The 22,880-nt window shown below is 36.6% G+C and overlaps 1 protein-coding gene across 2 annotated transcripts in view; it reads left to right on the forward strand.

Moving 5' to 3' along the window:
• The window catches only part of NAA50 (N(alpha)-acetyltransferase 50, NatE catalytic subunit), a 26,448-nt gene extending 3,727 nt beyond the window's left edge, over positions 1 to 22,721 (forward strand). The window contains exons 2-5 of one of the 2 annotated variants that reach the window (XM_008055468.1): positions 16,335 to 16,471; positions 16,880 to 16,999; positions 17,415 to 17,481; positions 19,721 to 22,721. In XM_008055468.1, coding sequence (XP_008053659.1) covers positions 16,335 to 16,471; positions 16,880 to 16,999; positions 17,415 to 17,481; positions 19,721 to 19,898 — 502 coding nt within the window. In that variant the 3' untranslated portion in view covers positions 19,899 to 22,721. The remainder of the gene's footprint in view (positions 1 to 16,334; positions 16,472 to 16,879; positions 17,000 to 17,414; positions 17,482 to 19,720) is intronic. The other variant, XM_008055469.1, reaches the window with a different exon arrangement.
• Positions 22,722 to 22,880: the final 159 nt, after the last annotated feature.

The raw sequence follows: 22,880 nt of genomic DNA on the forward strand, positions 1-22,880 counted from the left end.
CCAGGCGGGTCTCGAACCCGCGGCCTCAGGCAATTCACTCACCTCAGCCTCCCAAAGGCGGGGGATTACAGGCTGAGCCACCGAGCCCGGTTTATAGTGCTATTTTTGTAAGCGAAACCAAAAGCCAGTCAGTCTGAAGCAGCATTTGACAACTTTTGTAAACCTGCAATCTGTACTTCTTGTTTCTGTGAAATCAATAGTTTGTGATTTATTGATTGAGATAGTGAATTTTAACAAATATTTGTAATGTCCCCTTCCTATGTTGGGGTGAATTCCTATAAAATATAGCCCGCGTGTACCACAATTTTGTTTAAAGATACAATGTAATGTCCTAATATAAAGGAGAAATAAAAGGAAAGCAAGTTACAGTAAAACTTATCAGTAGGTAATGATCTGGCACAGCTATGCCATAAAGCATAAGAAGATTAAATGTTTGCATCTATTTGTAAATAGAATCGTTGTATAATTTAGAAAGTCTATCTGCCACTTATACAGGTGTGTGCATTGTAGACTCATGCTGTGTTGCCATTATTGATATGATTTATTTTTCCGAAATTGTGGACAACCCTCGGTAAAGCTCTGGACAAAGAATTTCCAGATTGGAAATGATTTTTTAAAGTCATCTATAGCCCAACCACTCATCTATTGCATCAAGATATATTCCCAGGGCAGGTGTGGTGGCTCACGCCTATAATCCCAGCACTTTGGAAGGCCAAGGTGAGAGGATTACTTGAGCCCACGTGTTGGAAAACAGCCTGGGCAAGTTGGCGAGACCTCATCTCTACAATAAACCAAAAAATTCTCTGGGCATGGTGGCACAGGCCTGTAGTTCCAGCTACTTGGAGGGATGGCCTGAGCCCAGCAGGTCGAGGCTGTGGTGGCCATGAGTGTGCCACTGCACTCCAGCCTGGGTGAGAGTGAGACTCCAACTCAAAGAAAATAAAAAAGATATCTGCCCTGTTTATCATAATTTTGAACATCCTGAATGCTGTTATGTGACTATTACTGCACATGTGATTAGTAGAGTGAGAAAGTAAGACTACTGTCTTACTTTCCTGTTATTGTTACTACAGTTTATGATCAAATTAATTTTATATTTTTGCATATTAACTTTTGTGAACCAAAATCTCCTCAGTCTTATAAGGTGTTGTCATGAGCTTTTTAGCCTTACCAAACTAATATTTGTGTTAAATTTCACTTGACTACATCCTCTATTTTGGCCTATGGAAATCCTTTTTTGACTTTTAATTTTCTTTCTGATATTACCTGTGGCTTTCATTTTTGTGGTATCTAAAAAGATGTGCTTTCTCAGTTATTCAACGATTGTCCACATCTTTTTTTTTTAACACAACCTACAGAAACCAATAGAAATATCCTTTCCATTATGAAAATGAGAATTGTATGGATTATAGTTTAATAGCTGTAAATTATATAATTGTGCCATCACCCAATCCTGCTTTCTCTTTTTCTTCTTCCATCATCTCTTATTTAAAAATCTATACAGTGCCAAATTTAATGACAATATACTAGTTTTGTGCTGTCTAATACAATTGTGATTAGCTACAGTTGGTTGTGGAGCAGTTGGAATGGGCGTTGTGTGACTGACTAAATTTTATAATTAAGTGAATACCAACACTTAAGAGTCAGTTATCAGGCTTTTTTTATGTTTTATTTTTTTTTTTTTTTTTTTTGAGTTAGAGTCTCACTTCGTCACCCAGGCTGGAATGCTGTGGCACACTCTAGGCCACCCCAGTGTCCACCTGCTGGGCTCCGGCGATCCTTCCGCCTCAGCCTTCCAAGTAGCCAGAACTACAGGCGTGCGCTACCACACCCGGCTAATTTTTTTATTTATTTGTAGAGACAAGGTCTTGCTAAGTTGCCTGGACTGGTCTCCAACCCACGGACTCAGGCAATTCACTTGCCTCAGCCTCCCAAAGTGCTGGGATTACAGTCTGAACCACCAAACTCGGCCTATCAGGCAATTTTTAAATATTTTTGAAACAACTTGGATGTGTGAATCTACTGCAAATTTTAGGAAATGCAAATATAGATCAAATGTTTCCAAGGAAAATTAGTGTCTGAATTGAGCGTGCTATAAGTGTAATGAACTGGATTTTAAAGACTTGGAATGAAAAAATATTTTTAAAGATATGGGGTACAGTTCAGGATTAGGTATACAAGTGAACGTCGTACAGGAAAAGTTTGGGCCTTCCTTTCATCCCTGCTTTGCCTAGTTTGAGATCAGGTACCCTTATTGATGTTGTGCCCCCTTCCCCCAAAAAAATTTTTTTAAGGTAAAATTTTTGTTAAAAAGTTTTACTTTTATTACATGTTGAAATGTTTTTCCCTTTTGTGTTATTAATGTGAATACTAAAATTTTAATTTTATATGTGGTTTGAATTATACTTCTATCAGACAGAACAATGCCTAGCTTATTTAAAAAAAAAAAAAAGTTGTGTAAAACATGATCCCTTCCCTTAGAATCTAGTTCCAAGATGGTAGATATTTCTAAGTGTTTCAACTTGTGACCAACTGATTGTTTATGGGTGTTCATACCTCTATGGTGAAGGATTTTGGGGCCACTCATGGTTTTTGGTTAAACTGTTAAAATTAAATCACCTTGTCTGCCACGGAGGGGGAAGGGATAATTGAAAGTATGTATTTGTCTTTCTTGAGCTAATGCAGCCTATTTTCTGCTTGTATCTCTGCTAAAACTATTCTTTTTTTTTTTTTTTTTTTTTGAATTGGAGTCTCACTCTTGTCGCCCAGACTGGAGTGCAGTGGCATACTCACAGCCACTGCAGCCTCAACGTGCTGGGATCTGGCAATCCTTCCACCTCAGGCTTCCAAGTAGCTGGAAGGCACACACCACCACATCCAGCTAGTTTGTGTGATTTATTGTAGAGGTGAGGTCTCACTAAGTTGCCCAGACTGGTCTCGAGCCCGTGGGCTCAGGCAGTCCTCTCGCCTCGGCCTCCCAAAGTGTGCTGGGTTTACAGACAGCCACCACGCCCGGCCAACTGAAGCTATTCTTAAGGGGACACTTTGTTTTTCAAGTCCAGAGGCTTCTCATCTCACCTACCGATAATGCTGTAGTGAATGCTTGTTCATAAAACTGCTTGACACATATCCTTAGTTATTTCTCAATTTCCTAAGAGTGTGGTTTTTTTAAAATCAAAAGGTTCTGACATTTTTAAAGCTCTGGAATTTGTTGCCAGTTGACTTCCAAAAAGATAGTAGCAGTTTATCCTGTCAGCAGTGTATGATAATGCACTTCTCTCCAAGGGCTGTTGAGGAAGAGTGGGGTCACTTTTTACTCATAAGCGGGCCTTGAACAATTTATTATAATGCTATAAGAAAGGGATTGGCAGTAGTTGGAAACTGTTGGGGGCGGGGGATGGGATTGTCAGTTGAGGGAAACTGCTAGGGGAGGAAGGAGCATACCTCATCAGCAAGGGTACTGCATAATCAACGTTTGTATACCTAACCCTGAATTGTATCCCACATCTTTATAATAATAAGAAGAAGAAGAAAAGAAAATGGAAGAAGATATTGTGACTTCCATTCAGTCATGAGTGATATAAATTTCCTTTGCCTGGGATACATTGGATACATTCAACATTTTTAAACTGATGGGAATAACTAGTAATTTGCTTACAAGTTGTTTTTGAGTAGATGTTCACATATAGCTTTAACTCGAATTTTGCTTTGCTAGTTAGGTGATAAATGGCATTTCTTTTTTTTTCTTTAATTTGATTGCTTAGTGAAGATTGGACATTTACAACTTTTACTGGTCATTTGTATATATCTTTGTGACTTACCTATTTTTATAACTTACTCCATTTTTAATTGTGATGATTGCCTTAACTTCAAATTTCAAAACAATAAAAAATAATGTTCCTTAGAAAATTGGGCTGAACATTCAGATTAGTAAATATATTCAGAGTGATGCCAGTTTAGGGCCCAGATGATTTGAAAGAAAATTTTTTACAGGTGGAACTTGCTAAGCAAGGGTAAGCAAGGAAAACATTTTGTACTTAGTACTTTACACATATCTTTTTCCAGAAAATTGGGGTATATTTGAATTTTTCCCCTTCTAGGCTATATAGTTTGTTACTTACCTTAAAGGCAACTTAATGTAATGCAAAAAGCGTTGGACTAAAAACAACCAAGTTTTATTTCTGTGTACTACAAATGATAGCTAGCAGTAAGGTCATTAATGTTTTTTAACCTCTTGGCTTTGGTTTCTTTGTCTTTAAAGGGAATGACTTGAACTTGGACAGGAATGGCCAAAAATTCTAGTTTGTGTGCCAGTTCTAATCTGTTGATGGTGTCTATTAATAACTTTGATACCTTCTCTGACTGCAAAAAATGCTTTTACTGATCCTACCATGACTGTTGTGGCATGTGTCATATGTTTGTCATTCCTGATCTCCGTCAGCACTAACTTTCTATGATGCCAAGAAACAAAACCTTGAAGTCATATTTAAATTACCCTCTTTTGCTGGGCGTGATGGCTCAAGCCTGTAATCTCAGCACTTTGAAACCAAGGTGAGAGGATTGCCTGAGCTCAGGGGTTTGAGACCAGCCTGGGCAACTTGATGAGACCTCGTCTCTACAATAAATCAAAAAATAAGCTGGACACGGTAACGTGCGCCTGTAGTTCCAGCTACTTGGAAGGCCTAGGCGGAAGGATCGCCTGAGCCCAGCAGGTCAAGGCTAACGGTGGCCGTGAGCGCACCTCTGCACTCCAGCCTGCGCACTCCAGAGTGAGACTCCAACTCAAATAGAAATAAATGAATAAAATTATTATTTTTTAAACTGCTTTCTTCAATTTGTTCTTGTACCCGTCTGCTCTCCCACCCCTCCCCTTATGGTACTCTTAGGCCTATGTAATATGCCTGCTGGGCCAAGCAATGGATTCCTGTTTAATCTTTACGATATCTCTGTAAAGATGGTGTAGTATCTATAATCTACCAATGAAAGAAAAACAGGTACATAAGTAAACCAAGAAGAAAGGAGAGATTGGGTTCTGGGATTTTTTAGTAGTTTGGCGTGGCCAAAATATAGTTGGATGTAGAGGGGAACTGGACCAGTGTCCATAGTTTGGTGATGAAGAGCTTTATATGTATGCAGTGTTAAGGTATTTGAATTTCATTTGGTAGGTTATGTGCAGCTATTGAAAGATTTTAAGCAGAGATTTAAAATCATCAGATTTGTGTTTTAGAAAGAGTATTCTGCTTGCATTGTGGCATTCTCTCCTTGACTTTAGTCTTATTCCTCTTCATTAGGCTGTTGGAATTTGGGCTGAAACGATGGCCTATAGTACCAAGACAACAGGCATAGGAACAGGTTATGTAGATATTTGGGGGAAGCAGAATTAACAGGGATTAAAATAGGGCATAAGGATACATCTAAAACTAAATTTCTGTATTGAATAAATGATGTACTATTCATAGAGAATGGAGGTAGAAATTTCTTATGGAAAATGACAAGGTTACTTTGTGTTGAATTTGAGGTTCCCATACAGGTCACCCATAAACAGTAGATTCAGAGGTCAGGAAATAAAAACAAAAATATTTAGGTGGTAGTAAAGGAAAAGTCATCACTGGGAAGGAGTTTTTCTAATTAAACATGTTGATAACAGTGGCAAAAAATTTGTTAGGGAATAATTTGATTGTTTTTAGGTTATAGTCGAGTAGATTGTCAATGTATGTATTTAACATTAGTAACCAGTCAAATAATTACTGAGATTTTTATACCTCTAATAATTGCAATCACAGAATATGGAGAGCTGGTTCATCCCACCACTGTTTTTTAATTCCTCTAAACAGGTGACTTTCTGGCACCTAGTGGGCAGAGGCTAGGGATTCTGCTAAACATCTTATAGTACGCAGGAAAGGCTCCACACAACGAAGAATTATCTGACCCAAAATTTTAGTAATATTGAGATTGAGAAACCCTGCTGTAAAATCTACATGAGATGGGATTTACTGGAAGAAATTTAGTAATTCCCTGAAATATTTGAGGTCCTGCCCTAAATCGTATAGTTAGTAGCAGAGATAAGGTTTAAAAAATAAGTAAATGTTTATAGCAGTACAGAGAGATTGTGCTTTGAAAAGACAGGAATGGCAATATAGTTCATATGAGGTAGAAATTTCAGTGGGTGACAGGGAAAGGCCTCGTGTGTAGTTAGTATTTAATCTGTGCTTTGATAAATTCTGAATAGGCTTACTTTTAGCTTGAAGGAACCTAAAAGTGATTCTTGAGGAATCACTCTTTCATGTAATTTACTAGAAGACAAGAATTTAGAACCAGATTACTCCTAGCTGAGAAAAATTTACCTTCTAACCCCTTGAAATTTCTAAATCAAGGGACCATGGGCATACACTGATCCCTGCTAAAAAATGGTTTTTGAGTTTTATGCAGATACACCTTTATCAGTACACATAAGGAAAATGTTTTCAATAGCTCTATCTTAAAAAATAAAAAAATAACCTTAGGGAGTAAAGATCACGAGGGAACATGGTGTGGTTGATCTTGCGCTGCAATGAAAATTCATAGACATAAGCTTGATTCTGACTTTATTGATAACTGTGCAACTACCGGTACATTTGTCTCTCAGGGCTTCAGTTTCATCATCTGTAAAATGAAGAGAGGAAATAGGTCTTCATTTTATGTTATATAACTTAAAAAGTCACACTTTGAGCTGGTCATGGTGATGTGGCACCTGTAGTCCCAGCTACTCAGGAGGCTGAGGCTGGAGGATCACTTAAGCTAAAGAGTTCAAGGTCAGCCTGGGCAATATAGTGAGACCCCCTTCTCAAAGAAAAAGAAAAAGTCATGCTTTGTACAGAGAAGTACCCACTTTTGTGGAGTCATACCCCATCTTGTGGCCTCTCAGAATATTGCTTACTAAATCTATTTTTAAAATTATGGGCATAACTGGCATTACCTTAAATAGCTAAAAACATTTGAGTGCTTATCATCTGACATTGCTGTGCTGAAATTTAGCATACATTATCTCATTATACTGCTTATTTTGTAAGTCAAGGGAAAGGTTTATCATATTCTAAGCCCATAGATAACATGAAATTTGACTGAATAACAGACTAATCTTGTGATGCTGACACAAGTTAATAGCTAATGGGCTCTACAAAAAGACAGGCAAGTAGCTGCATTTTTCACATATAAGGACTTAGTACAGATGTATGAGGGGATTTTTGCAATTGCTGTTTCTTACTTACATCACAGTCTTTCACTTTTAGTTCCTTAGTCTAAAAATTTTGATGTGAAGATGCCTTGGGGTTTGATTGTTATAGATTTGAAAAACAAGAAAAAAATAACATGCCACATGAATTTGGAGCCTAGGAGAATAATTCTGTTTCTTTGTTAACTGCCATCTTCAGTTCTCTAGTTAGGATTACAAACTCTAGTGCCAACAGGGAGCAAGCAGATAAATAGTTAGTTTTCCTCTATGTCTCATAAATGTCTTTTTAAATAGGGTTAGACCAGGCACAGTGGCACACACCTGTAGTCCCAGCTACTCAGGATGCTGAGGCAGAGGGATCACTTGAGTCCAGGAGGTTGAGGCTGCAGTGAGTTGGGATTGTACCACTGCACTCCAGCCTGGGTGACATAGTGAGACCTGTCTCAAAAAAGAAAGGTGGAGAGGGGCTATTCATATCACAGTCCCAAAAGGTTCACAAATTGCAGTTGACTGGAATGCCTCATCTCTTACTCTGATAGTTCTTCTTCCTTTTAAAAAAAAGTTTTTGAATGGTTTTAAATTTTCAGAAAAATGGTGAAGATGGTAAAAAAAAAATTCCCAGTTTTCTCTATTACTTACATATTTTATTAGTATAGTATAGTGGTAAGAAGATGAAGAGATAAGCCACAATTGGGAGAGATCAATTACGGAATCATATACTGATAAAAGACTTGTATCCAGAATATATAAAGAACTCTTACAACTCAGTAATAAAGCAAGCACTCCAATTTAAAAATTGGAATTTTTGCTGGGAACGGTGGCTCATCCCTATAATCCCAACACTTTGGAAGGCTAAAGGATCTCTTGAGGCCAGGAGTTTGAGATCAGCCTGAGCAATAAATAGTCTCTACAAAAAAATTAAAAAATAAAAAGGAATGATGTTCTTAGGAATTAGTATAAAAATTCTAGGTTTGGCCAAGCTCAGTGGCTCAGCCCGTAATCCCAGCACTTTGGGAGACTGAGGCCAGTGGATTGGGAGACTGAGGCCAGTGGATTGCCTGAGCCTGTGGGTTCAAGACCCACCCAGGCAACTTGGTGAGACCTCATCTCTACAATAAATCATAAATTAGCCGGGTGTGGTAGCGCGCACCTGTAGTTCTGGCTACTTGGAAAGCTGAGGCAGAAGGATCACGTGAGCCCAGCAGGCAGTAAGAAGTGTTGGCAAGGGTATAGAGAAACTGGAACCCTAATGTATTACTGATGGAAATGTAAATGGCACAGCCACAGTTCTTGAGGTCAGATGTTTGAAACAGATGTCACTGAGGTAAAATCAAGGTATTGATTTAAATGGTGTCCCTCAAAAATTCATATCTACCCAGAACCTCAGTATGTGATCTTCTTTAGAAGTAGGGTCTTTGCAGATCTAATTGAGGTCATACTGGATTAGAGTGGGTCCACAGTCTATTGGCTAGTGTCCTTATAAGAGGAGACACACAGCAAAGACCATTTGAAGTTGGAGATAGAGATTATAGTTAGACTGCCCCAAACCAAGATCCACCTGGGACCACCACAGCCTAAAGGATCATGCTCCTGATGACAGCTTGATTTCAGACTTCTAGCCTCATGTACTGTGAGAGAATAAGTTTTCTGTTGCTTTAAGTTACTGAGTTTGTGGTAAAGATAACCCTAGGAAAGTAATACAGCAAGATTGTATTTCTCCTAGAGGTTCTAGGGAAGAATCCATTTCCTTGTCTCTTCCATCGGCTACAGGCTACTTGCATTCCTTGGCTCCTGGCTCTTCCTTCATCTTCAAAGCCAGCCATGTAGCACCTTAAAATCTCCTTTTTCTCAGCTCCTGTTGCTATATTTCCTCTGATTCTTCAGGACTTGTGTAATTATATTAGACCTGTCTGTAATTATATTAGGCATCTCAAGGTCTTCCATTCACATCTGCAGTTTATTTTTCCATGTATAATAACATTCATGGTTCCTGGGATTAGGACATGGACATCCTTTGGGGAGGGAGGCATTTTTGTGCCTACCACAGGCAATTTCCTAAAAAAATTAAACATATTTGCCATACAACCCAGGAATCCCACTTCCAGGTATCTACCAGGGGGAAAAAAAAAGCTGAGACATATTCACATACAAGCTTGTATGCAGTATTCATAGCCTTATTTATAATAGCCAAGATATAAATAGAATTCAACTGGAGAGTGGATAAGCAAAATGTAGTGTAACTATACCATAATGGAATAGTATTCAGCAATAAAAATATCAAACTGTTGGCACATATTATGGCATGAATGAACCTCAAAAGCATTATGCTGAATGAAAGCAGCCTGGTGCAAATGATCACATTTATTGTGTGGTTCCATTTATATCAAATGTATAAAAAAGGCAAATTTGTAGAAAGAGAAAGTAGATTTAGTGTCTATGGGTAGAAAAGGGGATAGATTCCAGTTACACTTAAACAATTTTGGGAGTCTCTTCCTCCTTGACTGCCTGAGGATCAGCTGCCATCATGAGCCACACAGTGACTTATCTGGACCAGGAAATTCATGACCAACCATCTGCTTCAGCAGAAACAAATGGTCATCAATGCCCTTCACCCTAGGAAGGTGACAGTACCTGAAACAGAAATTCAGGAAAAACTATCCAAAATTTATAAGACAACACCGGATGTCATCTTTGTATTTGGATTCAGAACTCATTTTGGTGGTGGCAAGACAACTGGCTTTGGCATGATTTATGATTCCTTGGATTATGCAAAGAAAAATGAACCCATATACATACTTGCAAGATATGGCCTGTATGTGAAGAAAAAGACCTCAAGGAAGCATCAAAAGGAATGCAAAAACAGAATGAAGAAAGTCAGGGGGACTGCAAAGGCCAGTGTTGGTGCTGGCAAGAAGGCAAAGGACTAAAGATGATACAGTGATTATATCTGTGGCCAGTGTGTGAATTTTTCACGACTAGCTTAATAAACTAAAAACTTTCATGGGGAAAAGAATTTTGGAAGTATAATGAGAATGTTCTGAAACTGAATTGAGATAGTGCTTGCACAACTTTGTAAATAGTCAAAAAAAATCCTTGAATTGTATATTTAAGACAGGTGAATTTTATGGTATACTTTAAGAAGGCTGCTTAAGAGAAAAGTGAGGCATGTAAGGGGCAGGGTTTTTCATACACCTAAATGCAAAACTTATCAAAGAAAGCATAAAGTCTTTGTGATCTTGAGTTAGGCAAAGCCAGGATCAGTGGCTCACGCCTATAATCTCAGCACTTTGGGGCGTTTAGGCGAGAGGAATGTCTGAGCCCAGGGTTTCAAGACTAGCCTGGACAACTTGGCAACCTCATTCCTACAATGAATTTTTTAAAATTAGCAGGGCATGGTGGCACACACCTGTAGATTACATGGGAGGCTAAGGTGGATCACCTGAGCCCACCGTGTTGCGGGTGCGGTAGCCGTGAGTATGCCATTGCACTCCAGCCTGGGTGACAGAGTGAGGCTACGACTCAAAAAAAAAAAGAAAGTCTTTGTGACCTTGAATCAAAGATTTCTTAGTACTCCAAAAACCACAATCTAAAAGAAATTCATTAAAATGTAAAACTTCTCTCTGAAAAACACTTTTAAGAAAATGGAAAAAGTCACAGGCTGGGAGAAATCCTTTGCAAATACATAACTTTGCAAAGTATATGTATCCATAATACACTTAAAACTCAAGAAACATAGGTTTTTTGTTGTAATGGGCAAAAGATTTGAACCAATACTTTACCAAATAAGATACATGAATGGCAAAGAAGTACATGAAAAGATGTTCACCTCATTTATTATTTGGGACACGCCAATTAAAAGCCCCAATGAGAAATAAAAATGTGTGTTTACACCAAAACTTGTCCATAAGTGTTTATAGCACCTTTATTCATACTCCCCCAAAACTGTAAACAACCCATATGCCCTTCAAAGATAAACTATGGTTCGGCTGTATAATGGAACTCCGCTTAACAATAACAAGAAATTAACCATTGATATGCACAACAGTGTGGTGAGTATCAGGCATTATGCTGAATGAAAGAAACAAAACAAGCAGCTATGTCTTTTGTGATTCCATTTATGTAACATTCTTGAAAAGGCAAAAACTTACAAGGAACCACAAAGAGATTAGTGATTGCCTGGAAATTAAACTCCAAAGGGTCATAGGTGGAGGTTTTTGGGGTGATGGAACTATTTTATTTTGACAGTGGTAACATGACTATACATATTTGTCAAAACTTATATAGAATTATACAGCCAAAAAAATGAGTTTAATTTTATGTAAACTTTGAAAAGTTTTTTTTTTAAAGCCAGGAGAGAAAATTGATCTCCATAATAGGCTGGAAAATAAAGAGCAATTAATAGTTGGTACAAATAGAAAAGTTGTAAACTGATGGACTTGAATCAACTAAATCAATAATTACATTAAATCTTAATAGACTCTTCCAGTTGTCAGATTAAAGGAAAAGACTTGGGTATATGCTGTTTACAAGAGACACACTTTAAATATAAGTACACAGAAAAATTAATAGTAAAAAAAAAAATTAGGTAAAAGACCATGCACCATTGATTAGAAGAAAGGTGTGTGTGTGTATTGGTAAAGTGGACTTCAAGGAGTATTACCGCCAAAAAGGAGAGACAGTTCAAACTGATAAAAGAGTCAAGTTATTAATGACAGTTCTAAATATTTCTGCTCCTACTAATATAACTTAAAAATGTATGAAGCAAGCCGGTCTAAGTGGCTCAGCCTGTAATCCTGCGCTTGGGAGGCTGAGGTGAGTGGATTGCCTGAGCTCACGGGTTCGAGACCTGCCTGGGCAACTTGGTGAGCCCTCATCTCTACAATAAATCAAAAAAAATTAGCCGGGAATGATAGCGCGTGCCTGTAGTTCCAGCTACTTGGAAGGCAGAGGTAGAAGGATTGCTGGAGCCCAGCAGGTCGAGGCTGTGGTGGCCGGGAGTGTGCCACTGCACTCCAGTCTGGGCGACAGAGTGAGACTCCAACACATACACACGCACACACACAAAATGTATGAAGCAGACATTGACAGAACTAAAAAGCAAGAAGGAAGAAACACTTCTAAGCTTACTTTGGGGCCAACATAATCCTGATAAGAAAACCTATCAAGAATATTTATTATAAAGAAAGAAAACCAGATGTGTCAGAGTATGTCTTCATGAGATATCATGTGAAAAAAGCTTTTTAAAAAAGGTAAGAGTAATCTGCAACCACCGATGCAGAGACCCTCAGCTGACATAGGAAAGGTAAGTGGAGCAGATTTTGGAGATAAGATCAGGAATTAGTTTTGATATATTTACTTTAATGGTGTCCACTAGAGATGCTTTGGATCTAGGACTTTGGAGTTCAAACTCCAAACGTAACCCAATATGTCTTGATGTACAGGGTCTTCATAAAAGTGGTTCTCCTTCAATCCCAGCACTCTTGACATTTTAGCCATATCAAACTGACCGTAGTTTGGGGAATACAACATTGTAAACATAAAACATTCATGTTTTACCCTTAGACTGCATCTCTTTACCCTTTCACAGAATAAACTAGTCATCTTTCAAAACTTTTCCTGGGGTCACCTTCACAGAGTGTTACTTTTATAGTTTGTGTACACAAACTGTTAATAGCACATTGTATCATGTATAACCGTCTTTCCCAAGTGTAAACTTTGCATTCCAAGTGCTTAGCACATAGGTGTTCAAATATTGATTGAAATAGAACTAATTTATGCTTTGAATAGGCAACTCTATTATGTTCATAAGAATGTTAGAAAAATGTAGATTCACAGAATTCTTAGAAGCATCATTTCTAGATGAATTTTCTAATACTTTGTACTTTTAATTTTTTAAGACGTTCTTTTAACTTCTGAAAGCTTTTTGGTTGTTTGCAGTCAAGTGATCTCATTTTCTTGACATTTCTACATATCCCTTATGCTTATGCCTTATTACATGTTATTTGACAAATTATGTTTACAAGTTGATTATATTACCTTGATATATTTAGAATATCTACATCTTAAAATAATTTGGAGCTTAGTGATCTGGATTACAGAAGTATTCTGTTTCAATCAGACATATCATGTTAATGAAAGTTAAACTATATTTAAAGTTGAATTTTGCTGACAAAGTTATATTTAATGAACACTTCGAAACTGCTAGCATATTCTATTTGTTTCTAGCAAGTTTCAGATTTCTCAAAGAGCTACCCTATAGTATTTCTAATATCTTTTTAAAACACATGGAAGACTATATCAGCAGACTTATTTCTGGTCATGTTCTTACAGGATATTTTCCCTTAGTTGTTTCTACGTTGATGTTCTTTTTTAAAAAGTCAAGATATATATTTTTTTATTTAGGTAAGGGGAGATTAGGCTGCCTATTCCTTAATGATTCAATATTTTCTCTATTGATCTGCCATCTTCTTTTTGTATGAAGTGAAGCAATACCTGGTTATCGTCCTTTCAAAAACTGTAGATATGCTTGAAGCCTGGTAATTACCTAAAAATTATTAACATTTTTTTCAAAAACTTCAACTTCTTTTATTTATAGTTTAAAAGCTTGACTTTTCCTAGGTTAAGTTACTCTTGGTTATCGTTTACAATTAAACTTTATAACGTAACTTTGAAAGTATTGCTTTAAAATACAGAGACTAAGACTTTTTTCAAGAAGTAGAATGGAGTAATTTTTAAATGGTATGGTCTAAAAATAATTAATGTATATTATATGTAAAATAAATTACTGCACCCAATTTGTGGCACTAAAATTAGTTATAAGAGCAGCCAGCCAGCCTGAGCAACATAGAAAGTCCTGTATCTATATAAAATAATTAACTGGGCATGGTGGTATGTGCCTGTAGGCCCAGCTGCTCAAGAGGCTGAGGCAGGAGGATTGCTTGAGCCCAGGAGTTTGAGGCTGCAGTGAGCTCCAGTGGTGCCACTGTGCTTTCCAGTCTGGACAACAGAGCAACAACCTGTCTTTATAAACAAACACACCTGTATGCAGCCTACTTATTTAGTTAACCTCACTTGTACCTGGCATTCCTATAATAAAATGTAAGAAATAAAAACTTAAGTATGATAGGAAGGACACCGTCCACTGTCTTTTGTTTTCTTGTGGTCTTGATACAGAATACGTAATTAGGAGTTAAAATATCCTCAGTTTTTGCTTCTAACTCCCTAGCAAACAGAATGGTCTTCTAACTGGGCTTTACAGAGTAATATCTCTTACAGAATTGTAGCACAAAATAAAATACTATATCATATTCACCTCTATCCAGGTAAATCAACTTTAGAAATGTCTTCCTTTTTTCTTTTTCTTTGGTCATTCTATTATATGATCTGTAATTGCTGCTATTATTTTTAAGAACAAAATTTTTGTTTTGGTAGTATGTTATTGAAATTTTAACATTTCACAGAATAATGTTTTTAAAACTACCTACAAGTGCTACACATTTTTAAATACAGTATAGTTGGTGTGCTTTCACCCCACAAAACAATAGATCACATCTTTTTGTGCTAATAATATGACATGCTTTATTTAATCATTCCTATCAGTGGACATGTTGATTTTTTTTTTTCTTCTTTTTTTTTGGTTATTATAAAAGTGGTGATTGACGTTCTTGTTTAGTTATTTCTCCAGCAGAGAGTTTTCATAACTCAGTATGATGCAAATCATTATTAAGATGCCTTGTTTGCATTTTGATGCTGATAAGATCTGAAACTACTGATGAGTGAGTAGGGCCTACATAATTTTCTGTCTGTTTGACTGCCACCAGAATGAATGACTGATTGATTGATTGAGTTGGAGTCTTACTCTGTCGCCCAGACTGGAGTGCAGTGGCACTCTCCTGGCCACCGCAGCCTCGACCTGCTGGGCTCCGGCGATCCAGATTTATTGTAGAGACGAAGTCTTACAAGTTGCCCGGGTGGGTCTCAAACCTGCAGGCTCAGGCAGTCCCAAAGTCCTGGGATTACTCGCTGAGCCACCAAGCCTGGCCTAGAATGTTTTATTTTTGAAATCTTGGTTTTTAGTTTGATTTGGTGCTCTTTTTATTTTTACCACCCACTGTTACGTTTAAGTAGGCAAATAATGGCTATAGGCAACTATTTATGATAGTATCACCAGATATAGGAAGAAAAAAGTGTAGAATGCTGTCAGATTTGCCTTATATTTGATCACACTTTAGTTTACAGTAGTGAAATTGTCTTCAGGTATTAAATTTTTATTTTTGTTGGCAACTCTACAAGCAAAACAACTTTGTCGCTATGTATCTGAATCTTTTTAGCTTTAATCTCTTTTCCCATGGAACCAGTTGTTTTGATTAAGCTTGGGTTCTTAGAAATGCTTCTGTTGCATTCCTAATGGTTAGTTTTCATTCTGGGGTTTTTCAAAATGTAGATTCTCTTCTTTAGTTTTCAGAGATTCTGATTCCGAAAGTGAGGGGGTGGAGGTGTATCCAGGAATGTGAATTTTGAATACCCCCTCTGTGATTCTGATGCAGGTGGTTCCAGGACCCACTGTTCTCAGTGAATAGAATGTACATAATTATTGCTTACTTGGCTTATTTTCTTAGGATAAATTACGCGAAGTGGGATTGCTTGGACAAAGGAGATGTAATTTTTAGACTTTTGATACATAGTGCTAGATTGTCCTCAAGAGATATTATATCTATTTAAATACTCGTCTGCAGGGTGTAAGAATAGTATTTGCTATCCCCTTGCCAGTATCAGGTATCAGTCTTTTTTATCAGTAATAGGTGTATCCAAATTTTTCTAAACTCTATTACAAGAAAAATGTTGTCACTTATTGTAAAATATTATCTTGATGTTAGTAGTTGTTGTGCACTATATTTGTCCCTAGATGTGTACAACTTTATGGAAGCTATGAGTAGAGTTTGGTTAGAATGGTTGGCAAATTTTGCTTATAAGTGGTAATCATCATAGGACTATAACATCACTATTGAAGAGTAGGATTTATCAAACATGTAAAAAAAAGACATGGTGCTCATTTCATTTGTTCATCTTAATTTTACACATGAAGCTAATTATATTTTATTGAGTACGTGTTGGTTTGTTCCAGTAGCCGGATCGAGCTGGGAGATGTGACACCCCACAATATTAAGCAGTTGAAGAGATTGAACCAGGTCATCTTTCCAGTCAGCTACAATGACAAGTTCTACAAGGATGTGCTGGAAGTTGGCGAGCTAGCAAAACTTGGTATAATATGTTTTTTTTTCCCTCCTCCCTTCAGTCCTTTGTATTCTTGATCCCTAGTTTTTAATGTTAGAGCAGGAAGAGTTAACTAATTTAGTTTCCTTATTTTACAAGTAAGGAAAATGGGGGTGGTCTAGGTTGTGAAAAAAAATCTCAAACCAAAATAAAATTTTTGAATTTTAACAGGAAATATTAAATGTTCTCTATTATTTAGTGTATGCCTGTGTGTTTTCACTTACCTGGTTTTATTCTAGAGAAGGCTTAAACTTAAGATGAGGCCATTGATATTCATAGAGTAGCTGATAAAATTTAATGCAGATAGCAACAGTGTTGTCTCTTAGAAGGAAGAAGATTGAATAAAATGTGGTATTCTATCTGTTGAATGTTATATCTTTATATTTTCCATGGCAGCCTATTTCAATGATATTGCCGTAGGTGCGGTGTGCTGTAGGGTGGATCATTCACAGAATCAGAAGAGACTTTACATCATGACATTAGGATGTCTGGCACCTTACCGAAGACTAGGAATAGGTAAAATTATTTGTGGTTCTTTTCTTTTACAAAGAAGCATAAATACACTGTTAATGTATTGACTAGTTAATTTATTTCTTTTTAGGAATACTGAGTTACTGAATTATATAAAATAAGGTTAAAGATAACTTATTTATTAACATAAATCAGTTAGAAGCCCTGCATAGATTTTTTTACTTTTTTTCTTTCCTTCTATCTGGAAGTGCTTGTATTAAAAGGTTACTTTTCTGCTAACATTTTAAAATACACATAGCTATTGTAGAGCAAACAAAAATTTGGAAAATAGGGTCATCTAGTTCTAGTGTATCCCTCTTGAATTCTATTAGTACTCAATAAGTAGTTCAGGTGGCAAGCAGATGTGTAATTTAAAGGTTAGCTTATGAAATTACTTATTTGTTGTTTGTCTTATTAATAGGAACTAAAATGTTAAATCACGTCTTAAACATCTGTGAAAAAGATGGCACTTTTGACAACATCTATCTGTAAGTAAAATAATATTTAATGTTTTATTAAGAGTTTAGTAAATTGGCAGTAAAAATTTTTAAAATCTGGTCACTTATTTCATTGTGTCTTTAGAAACACCATGGAAGTAGTTTTTATAAAGTGTAGGTAGTTGTTTGTTTTGTTTTATTTTAGTTGTAGATTAGGAACCTTAGATAAAATATATACATTTACTCTGCTGGGATGGGAACTCCAGGATCATAAGGATGAAATCAGGATTAGAACTCAGGTCTTCAGGATTCAAAACCATTATTAATATTACTTATCTTATGCCATGCTGTTTTCACTCTGTGTTTTATTCAAGGCTATCAGTGACATGCTTATTTGTAGTAGAGTTTAGTAATCAAAGTCAGAGATTACCAATCTGAGATTATACTTGAATCTCAAGGTACTGTAGATTAAGAGCCGAATCTAAAATCACAGCCATAGATTGTTTATCATTCAGTTTGGCCATGAGAGATATTAACCCTTTGCACTCAGAAGTTCCTTCTCAGAGGACATAAAGAAATTGCTCAGCCGGGCTCGGTGGCGCTGCCTGTAATCCCAGCGCTTTGGGAGGCTGAAGTGAGTGGATTGCCTGAGCCCATGGGTTTGAGACCCGCCTGGGCAACTTGTCAAGACCTCATCTCTACAATAAACCAAAAATTAGTCGGGCGTGGTAGCACGCACCTGGAACCTGTAGTTCCAGCTACTTGGAAGGCTGAGGTGGAAGGATTGCCAGAGCCCAGCAGGTCGAGGCTGCAGTGGCTGGGAGTGGCCACTGCGCTCCAGTCTGGGTGACAGAGTGAGACTCCAACTCAAAAAAAGAAAAGAAATTGCTCATGCTTATACAAGACAAGCTTATGCTAGCACAACTTTTTCAAAAATATGTGTTTCCTTGAAGTTTTCCATTCAAATTGCATAAAACAGAGTTGGAATATATACTGAGGATATATGTTAAAAGAATATCAGCTGACGTTATATAGAAAGAGAATGTGGCCGGGCTCAGTGGCTCAGCCTGTAATCCTGTGCCTTTGGGAGGCTGAAGTGAGTGGATTGCCTGAACCCAAGGGTTCGAGACTCGCCTGAGCAACTTGGCGAGACCTCATCTCTACAATAAATCAAAAATTAGCCGGGTGTGGTAGCACACGCCTGTAATTCTGGCTACTCGGAAGACTGAGGGGGAAGGATCGCCGGAGCCCAGCAGGTCGAGGCTTCAGTGGCCAGGAGCGGCCACTGCACTCCAGTCTGGGCGACAGAGTGAGACTGCAACTCAAAAAAAAAAAAAAAGGAGAGAGAGAATGTGTAAAGTACTTTCACAGTGGTACACAGACTGAATAAATTATATATTATTAATGTGGGAGGAAGAACATTAGACTACATTGTCTGCTTGAATAGAAAACACCATGTGGAGGATGTCAAACAAATTACTGTTGCACAACATTTCTCAATGAACTCTCAATGCATGTCATTGACTGTTTCACACATACCACATGTTAGGAAAAAAACATTAAATTTTCAATTTTTTTGTCATAAATAAGTTCCTCGGTGTCCAAAATTTTATTATGAGTCAAATATTTTGATAACATAATTGGTCCAGTGCTATACTATATAATAGGGAATTACTCACTTTTCATTATTTTGTAAAAAAAAAACTGCAGCTGAGTTGCTGGTGGTGATCTGCAAGGTGTCTCCAAGTGCAAAGGGTTAAATTATGTGCTTTATTTTTTGGAGAATATTTGAGAAAGCTCAAATTTTTTATTTTCAAAATGTACCATGTTTTTATCAGTCAGAAAGAGGATATATTCAAGCTTTGAGATACTAGTTTTTTATTTTTCATCATTTTCTTTCCTGCATTTGTTAATAAGGCCTTTAAATCATTCCTATAGTTATTTAACACATTTTTAAATACAGGAATCTTTTTTTTCCCTTAGAATAAAAAATATTATAACTGCTTGGGTACTTTACCCTTTGTTGACTGCAAGAATAAACATTATTACTAAGCCTCCTATCTAAGCCAGCTTTCTTGCAAATGTAAAAATTAGGTTAATGTTTTTGGGAAATAAATACCTAATATTTGCTGATTACTAGTAATTTTAAAGAGAATGTAACCAATATCTCTAATATTCCAGCTCCAATCAATTTGGAGCTATCCCGTGGAGAATACTTAATACCTGATTAAACTTTACTTTTATTATTATTATTATTGTTATTATTTTCTGTTACCTTCTTATATTTCAGGCATGTCCAGATCAGCAATGAGTCAGCAATTGACTTCTACAGGAAATTTGGCTTTGAGATTATTGAGACAAAGAAGAACTACTATAAGAGGATAGAGCCCGCAGATGCTCATGTGCTGCAGAAAAACCTCAAAGTTCCTTCTGGTCAGAACACAGATGTGCAAAAGACAGACAACTGAACGAATTACAAATGAACTTTCTTGCACTTGCTTGTCGCCAAATAAAAAGAGAGGCCCATTGATTCCCCCCTCTTTCTTTTAAAGTTTTCCCCCCTTTGTTCTTGTTTTTCTTCTTTCTTTTCTTTCCTTTCCTCTAAAAGTTTTTAATTCTTTCAAGGACTTTAAAAAATAATCATGTTTGGATTGTTTTAGTTCTCTTATTTTTGTGAGGTGGTTTGACTGAAGGAAGAAAGCAGATCTGTTTAATTTTGCAGTTAAGATATATGGTCCTCAAAATTTAGGTGTCAAATAATTTCAAAATTTTTAGCTGTTTTTTTAAATGTCCTGCTTTACATTGAAGGGCAGAGCCTACAAAATATTGTATATTTCAAAAGACAAAAAGAAGCAGCAGCAATATCTTGTTCTCTAATTCATAGACAAGTTTAGTGTGTGTGGTACTTTGGGTTTATAAAGACTTTGTGGGATACTAATCCCTAGACATTGCCTTCACTCCACCTTTAGTCCTTCCGAGAACTCTCAGGAGTTGGACCGTTGTTCTCCTTGTAAGAAATACTAAGCTTATTTTGATTTTTCAAGCAATTATTTCTTCTCTTCTTGCTAGTGGGTGGGGCAGTTTGCGTAGGTAGTATTATACTTTGGTCTAAGTGTTTGAGTTAAACTACTTTTTTGCTAATGAGTGGGCTGGTTGGTAGCAGGTTTATTTTTCCTGCTGTTGATTGTTAATAGTGACATTAACTTGTAGAGTGTGGGCTGGTGAGATTAATTTTTTTTAATATCCCAGCTAGAGATATGGCCTTTAACTGACCTAAAGAGGTTTGTTGTGATTTAATTTTTTTCTCCTGTCCTTTTAAATCAGTAAACTCAACAGTAGTCTAACCTTAAAAGTGGAGTTGATGTCCTTATAGGTCACTACCCCTAAGTAAACCTAAAGCAGGTGTTTTCTCTTGGACGTATTAAGACATACCTAAAAGGAAGCTTGTATGGACTTGTGGCACAATAAATGCATTTAAGGTTAACTAATGCAGGCTGTTAAAAGTGACCACTGAGCATTTGATTTTATAGGAAGGAATATCTAGACAGTATTTTTGAGAATAACATAGCTGTGCTATTGCTTTATCTGTTGAAGAACATCCCAGATTTGCTTATACTCTGTGCCTACGATATTGAGTTGAAGAGTTTGGGGTAAGGGGAATCATTAAACATGTTGCTTCTATCCTTGGAAAACAGAAGTACGAAGTGTTAATAATGCAGATGTCACTGTGACCCCTTCTACTGACAAGACTGGTTTCTGCCAGATCATTTTCTGGCACATGGGAAGTGACTTTGACAGGTTGATAACTTTTTGTAAGATGAGAGGCATCTGAAATAGTCATGCTTTCCTCTCATAGTCCCATCTCCAATATTTAGAAGTTTTTAGGTTGCTAGTACTCATAGCCCAAAAAATGTTTTCAGTTAAACTTTAAAACAGTTTACTGGACTTGAGTTTTCTTCGTCTGACTTTAAAAGGAAGGTTGATTCATAGTGTTTTTCCTCTTATGTAAAATTTTGGTATGAAAGTCTCATCTCCAAATATATTAAATGACAAAATTATTTTATAAAATGTGCACACTTTAAAACCTTAAGTTTTTATTTGAGAATGTGAAAGTACAAAGTACAGTAGACTTCAGTCTTGAGTGCCAAGAAATAATACAGAAAAAGAAGATAGTTGAATTAATTTTATAGGGTTCTGATCTTAAGATGGTAAAAATGTAGAAAGACCATCCTGTGTTTTGTGGGTATCAGTTTCTTAAACAGTCCAAATCTAAGCTTAGAAGAAAAGTTTAGCATTAAGCACCTTTACCTTCATGGATAAGCTTCAGCTTGCTCTTGCCAAGAGAAGAGTGCTTGAGTTACGGAAGGCATAATTAGTTTGAAGAATTCAGCCTTTTTTGTAAATTTCCCAGATATCAAAATAGATTTTGATATATAAGTGAGTTTTCTGAGATGACACTGCCTCAATTTCTATAACCATTTCACCTGGACTATCTAATCAGTCCTATGAATGTATCCCTAAATATGGTTATTGAAAACCGAATAGCTGCCTCATGACAATTAAGTACATGTTATTTAAGGGGGAAAAATATTAAATTTTGGATTCAGTGTGTAGGCTCCCTGTCATTATAGAGTTTCTGTTTCCACACTAGTCAATGACTTAACCTAAATTGTAAATGTTTGTAAAGGGTTCCTTGTCCTACATCAAACTTGTATTAAATAATTCCATCCACTTGGGGAGGAAGAGGAGGAGCATGTGGAAGAGGTAGAAACTGGGCACTAGTTCCTATGCCTGTGCATCAGTAAAGACTGAAGTAATGTCCCATGTTGAGTTGGTTATTTTGATATATAATAATGATTATCTTTGAGGTAAAACAATAATTCTATTAACTGGAAGATCACAGGATATATCCATCATATTTTTCAGGACAGGTAGTTTTTACTATGGGACAAATAGGTTAAATTTTTACTGTATGGTAATTGCATTTAGGTTCTAAAGAAAAGAATCTGTAGAGAGATCTATGCAATATATGTCCAGATTAGTTTTCATTTGGGGAAAGAAGTTCTGAAATATCTCCAAAGCAGTTTACTCATCAATTGAAAGTCCTCCAAAAAGAACTATTGGGAAACCATGGTGTGTGGTGGTGGAAAAGGAAAGCTCCCTCAGTTTTTTGGAGGGAATAAGTTAAAAAATACTTAAATGGCTAAGTTTACTTGGTGCAGTTAAGAATTAAACTTGTCAATTTTAACATTGCTGTTACATCTGAAATAAACTTATGTGATGTTCTGGTAGTGATCTGTGATGTCTATAAATGTCAAAGAAAACCCTGCATTGTGTTGAATCCTACAGTTGGCAACTATACTGGTCATTAAGTACTGTTTCTGATACTGCATTTACTTACTTTCACATTTCCTTTACATAAAAATCATCCTAATTTAGACCTTTTGGAA

Source organism: Carlito syrichta, unplaced genomic scaffold (genome assembly GCF_000164805.1).
Source record: "Carlito syrichta isolate Samal-C Ts95f unplaced genomic scaffold, Tarsius_syrichta-2.0.1 Scaffold301859, whole genome shotgun sequence".
NCBI lineage: Eukaryota > Metazoa > Chordata > Mammalia > Primates > Tarsiidae > Carlito > Carlito syrichta.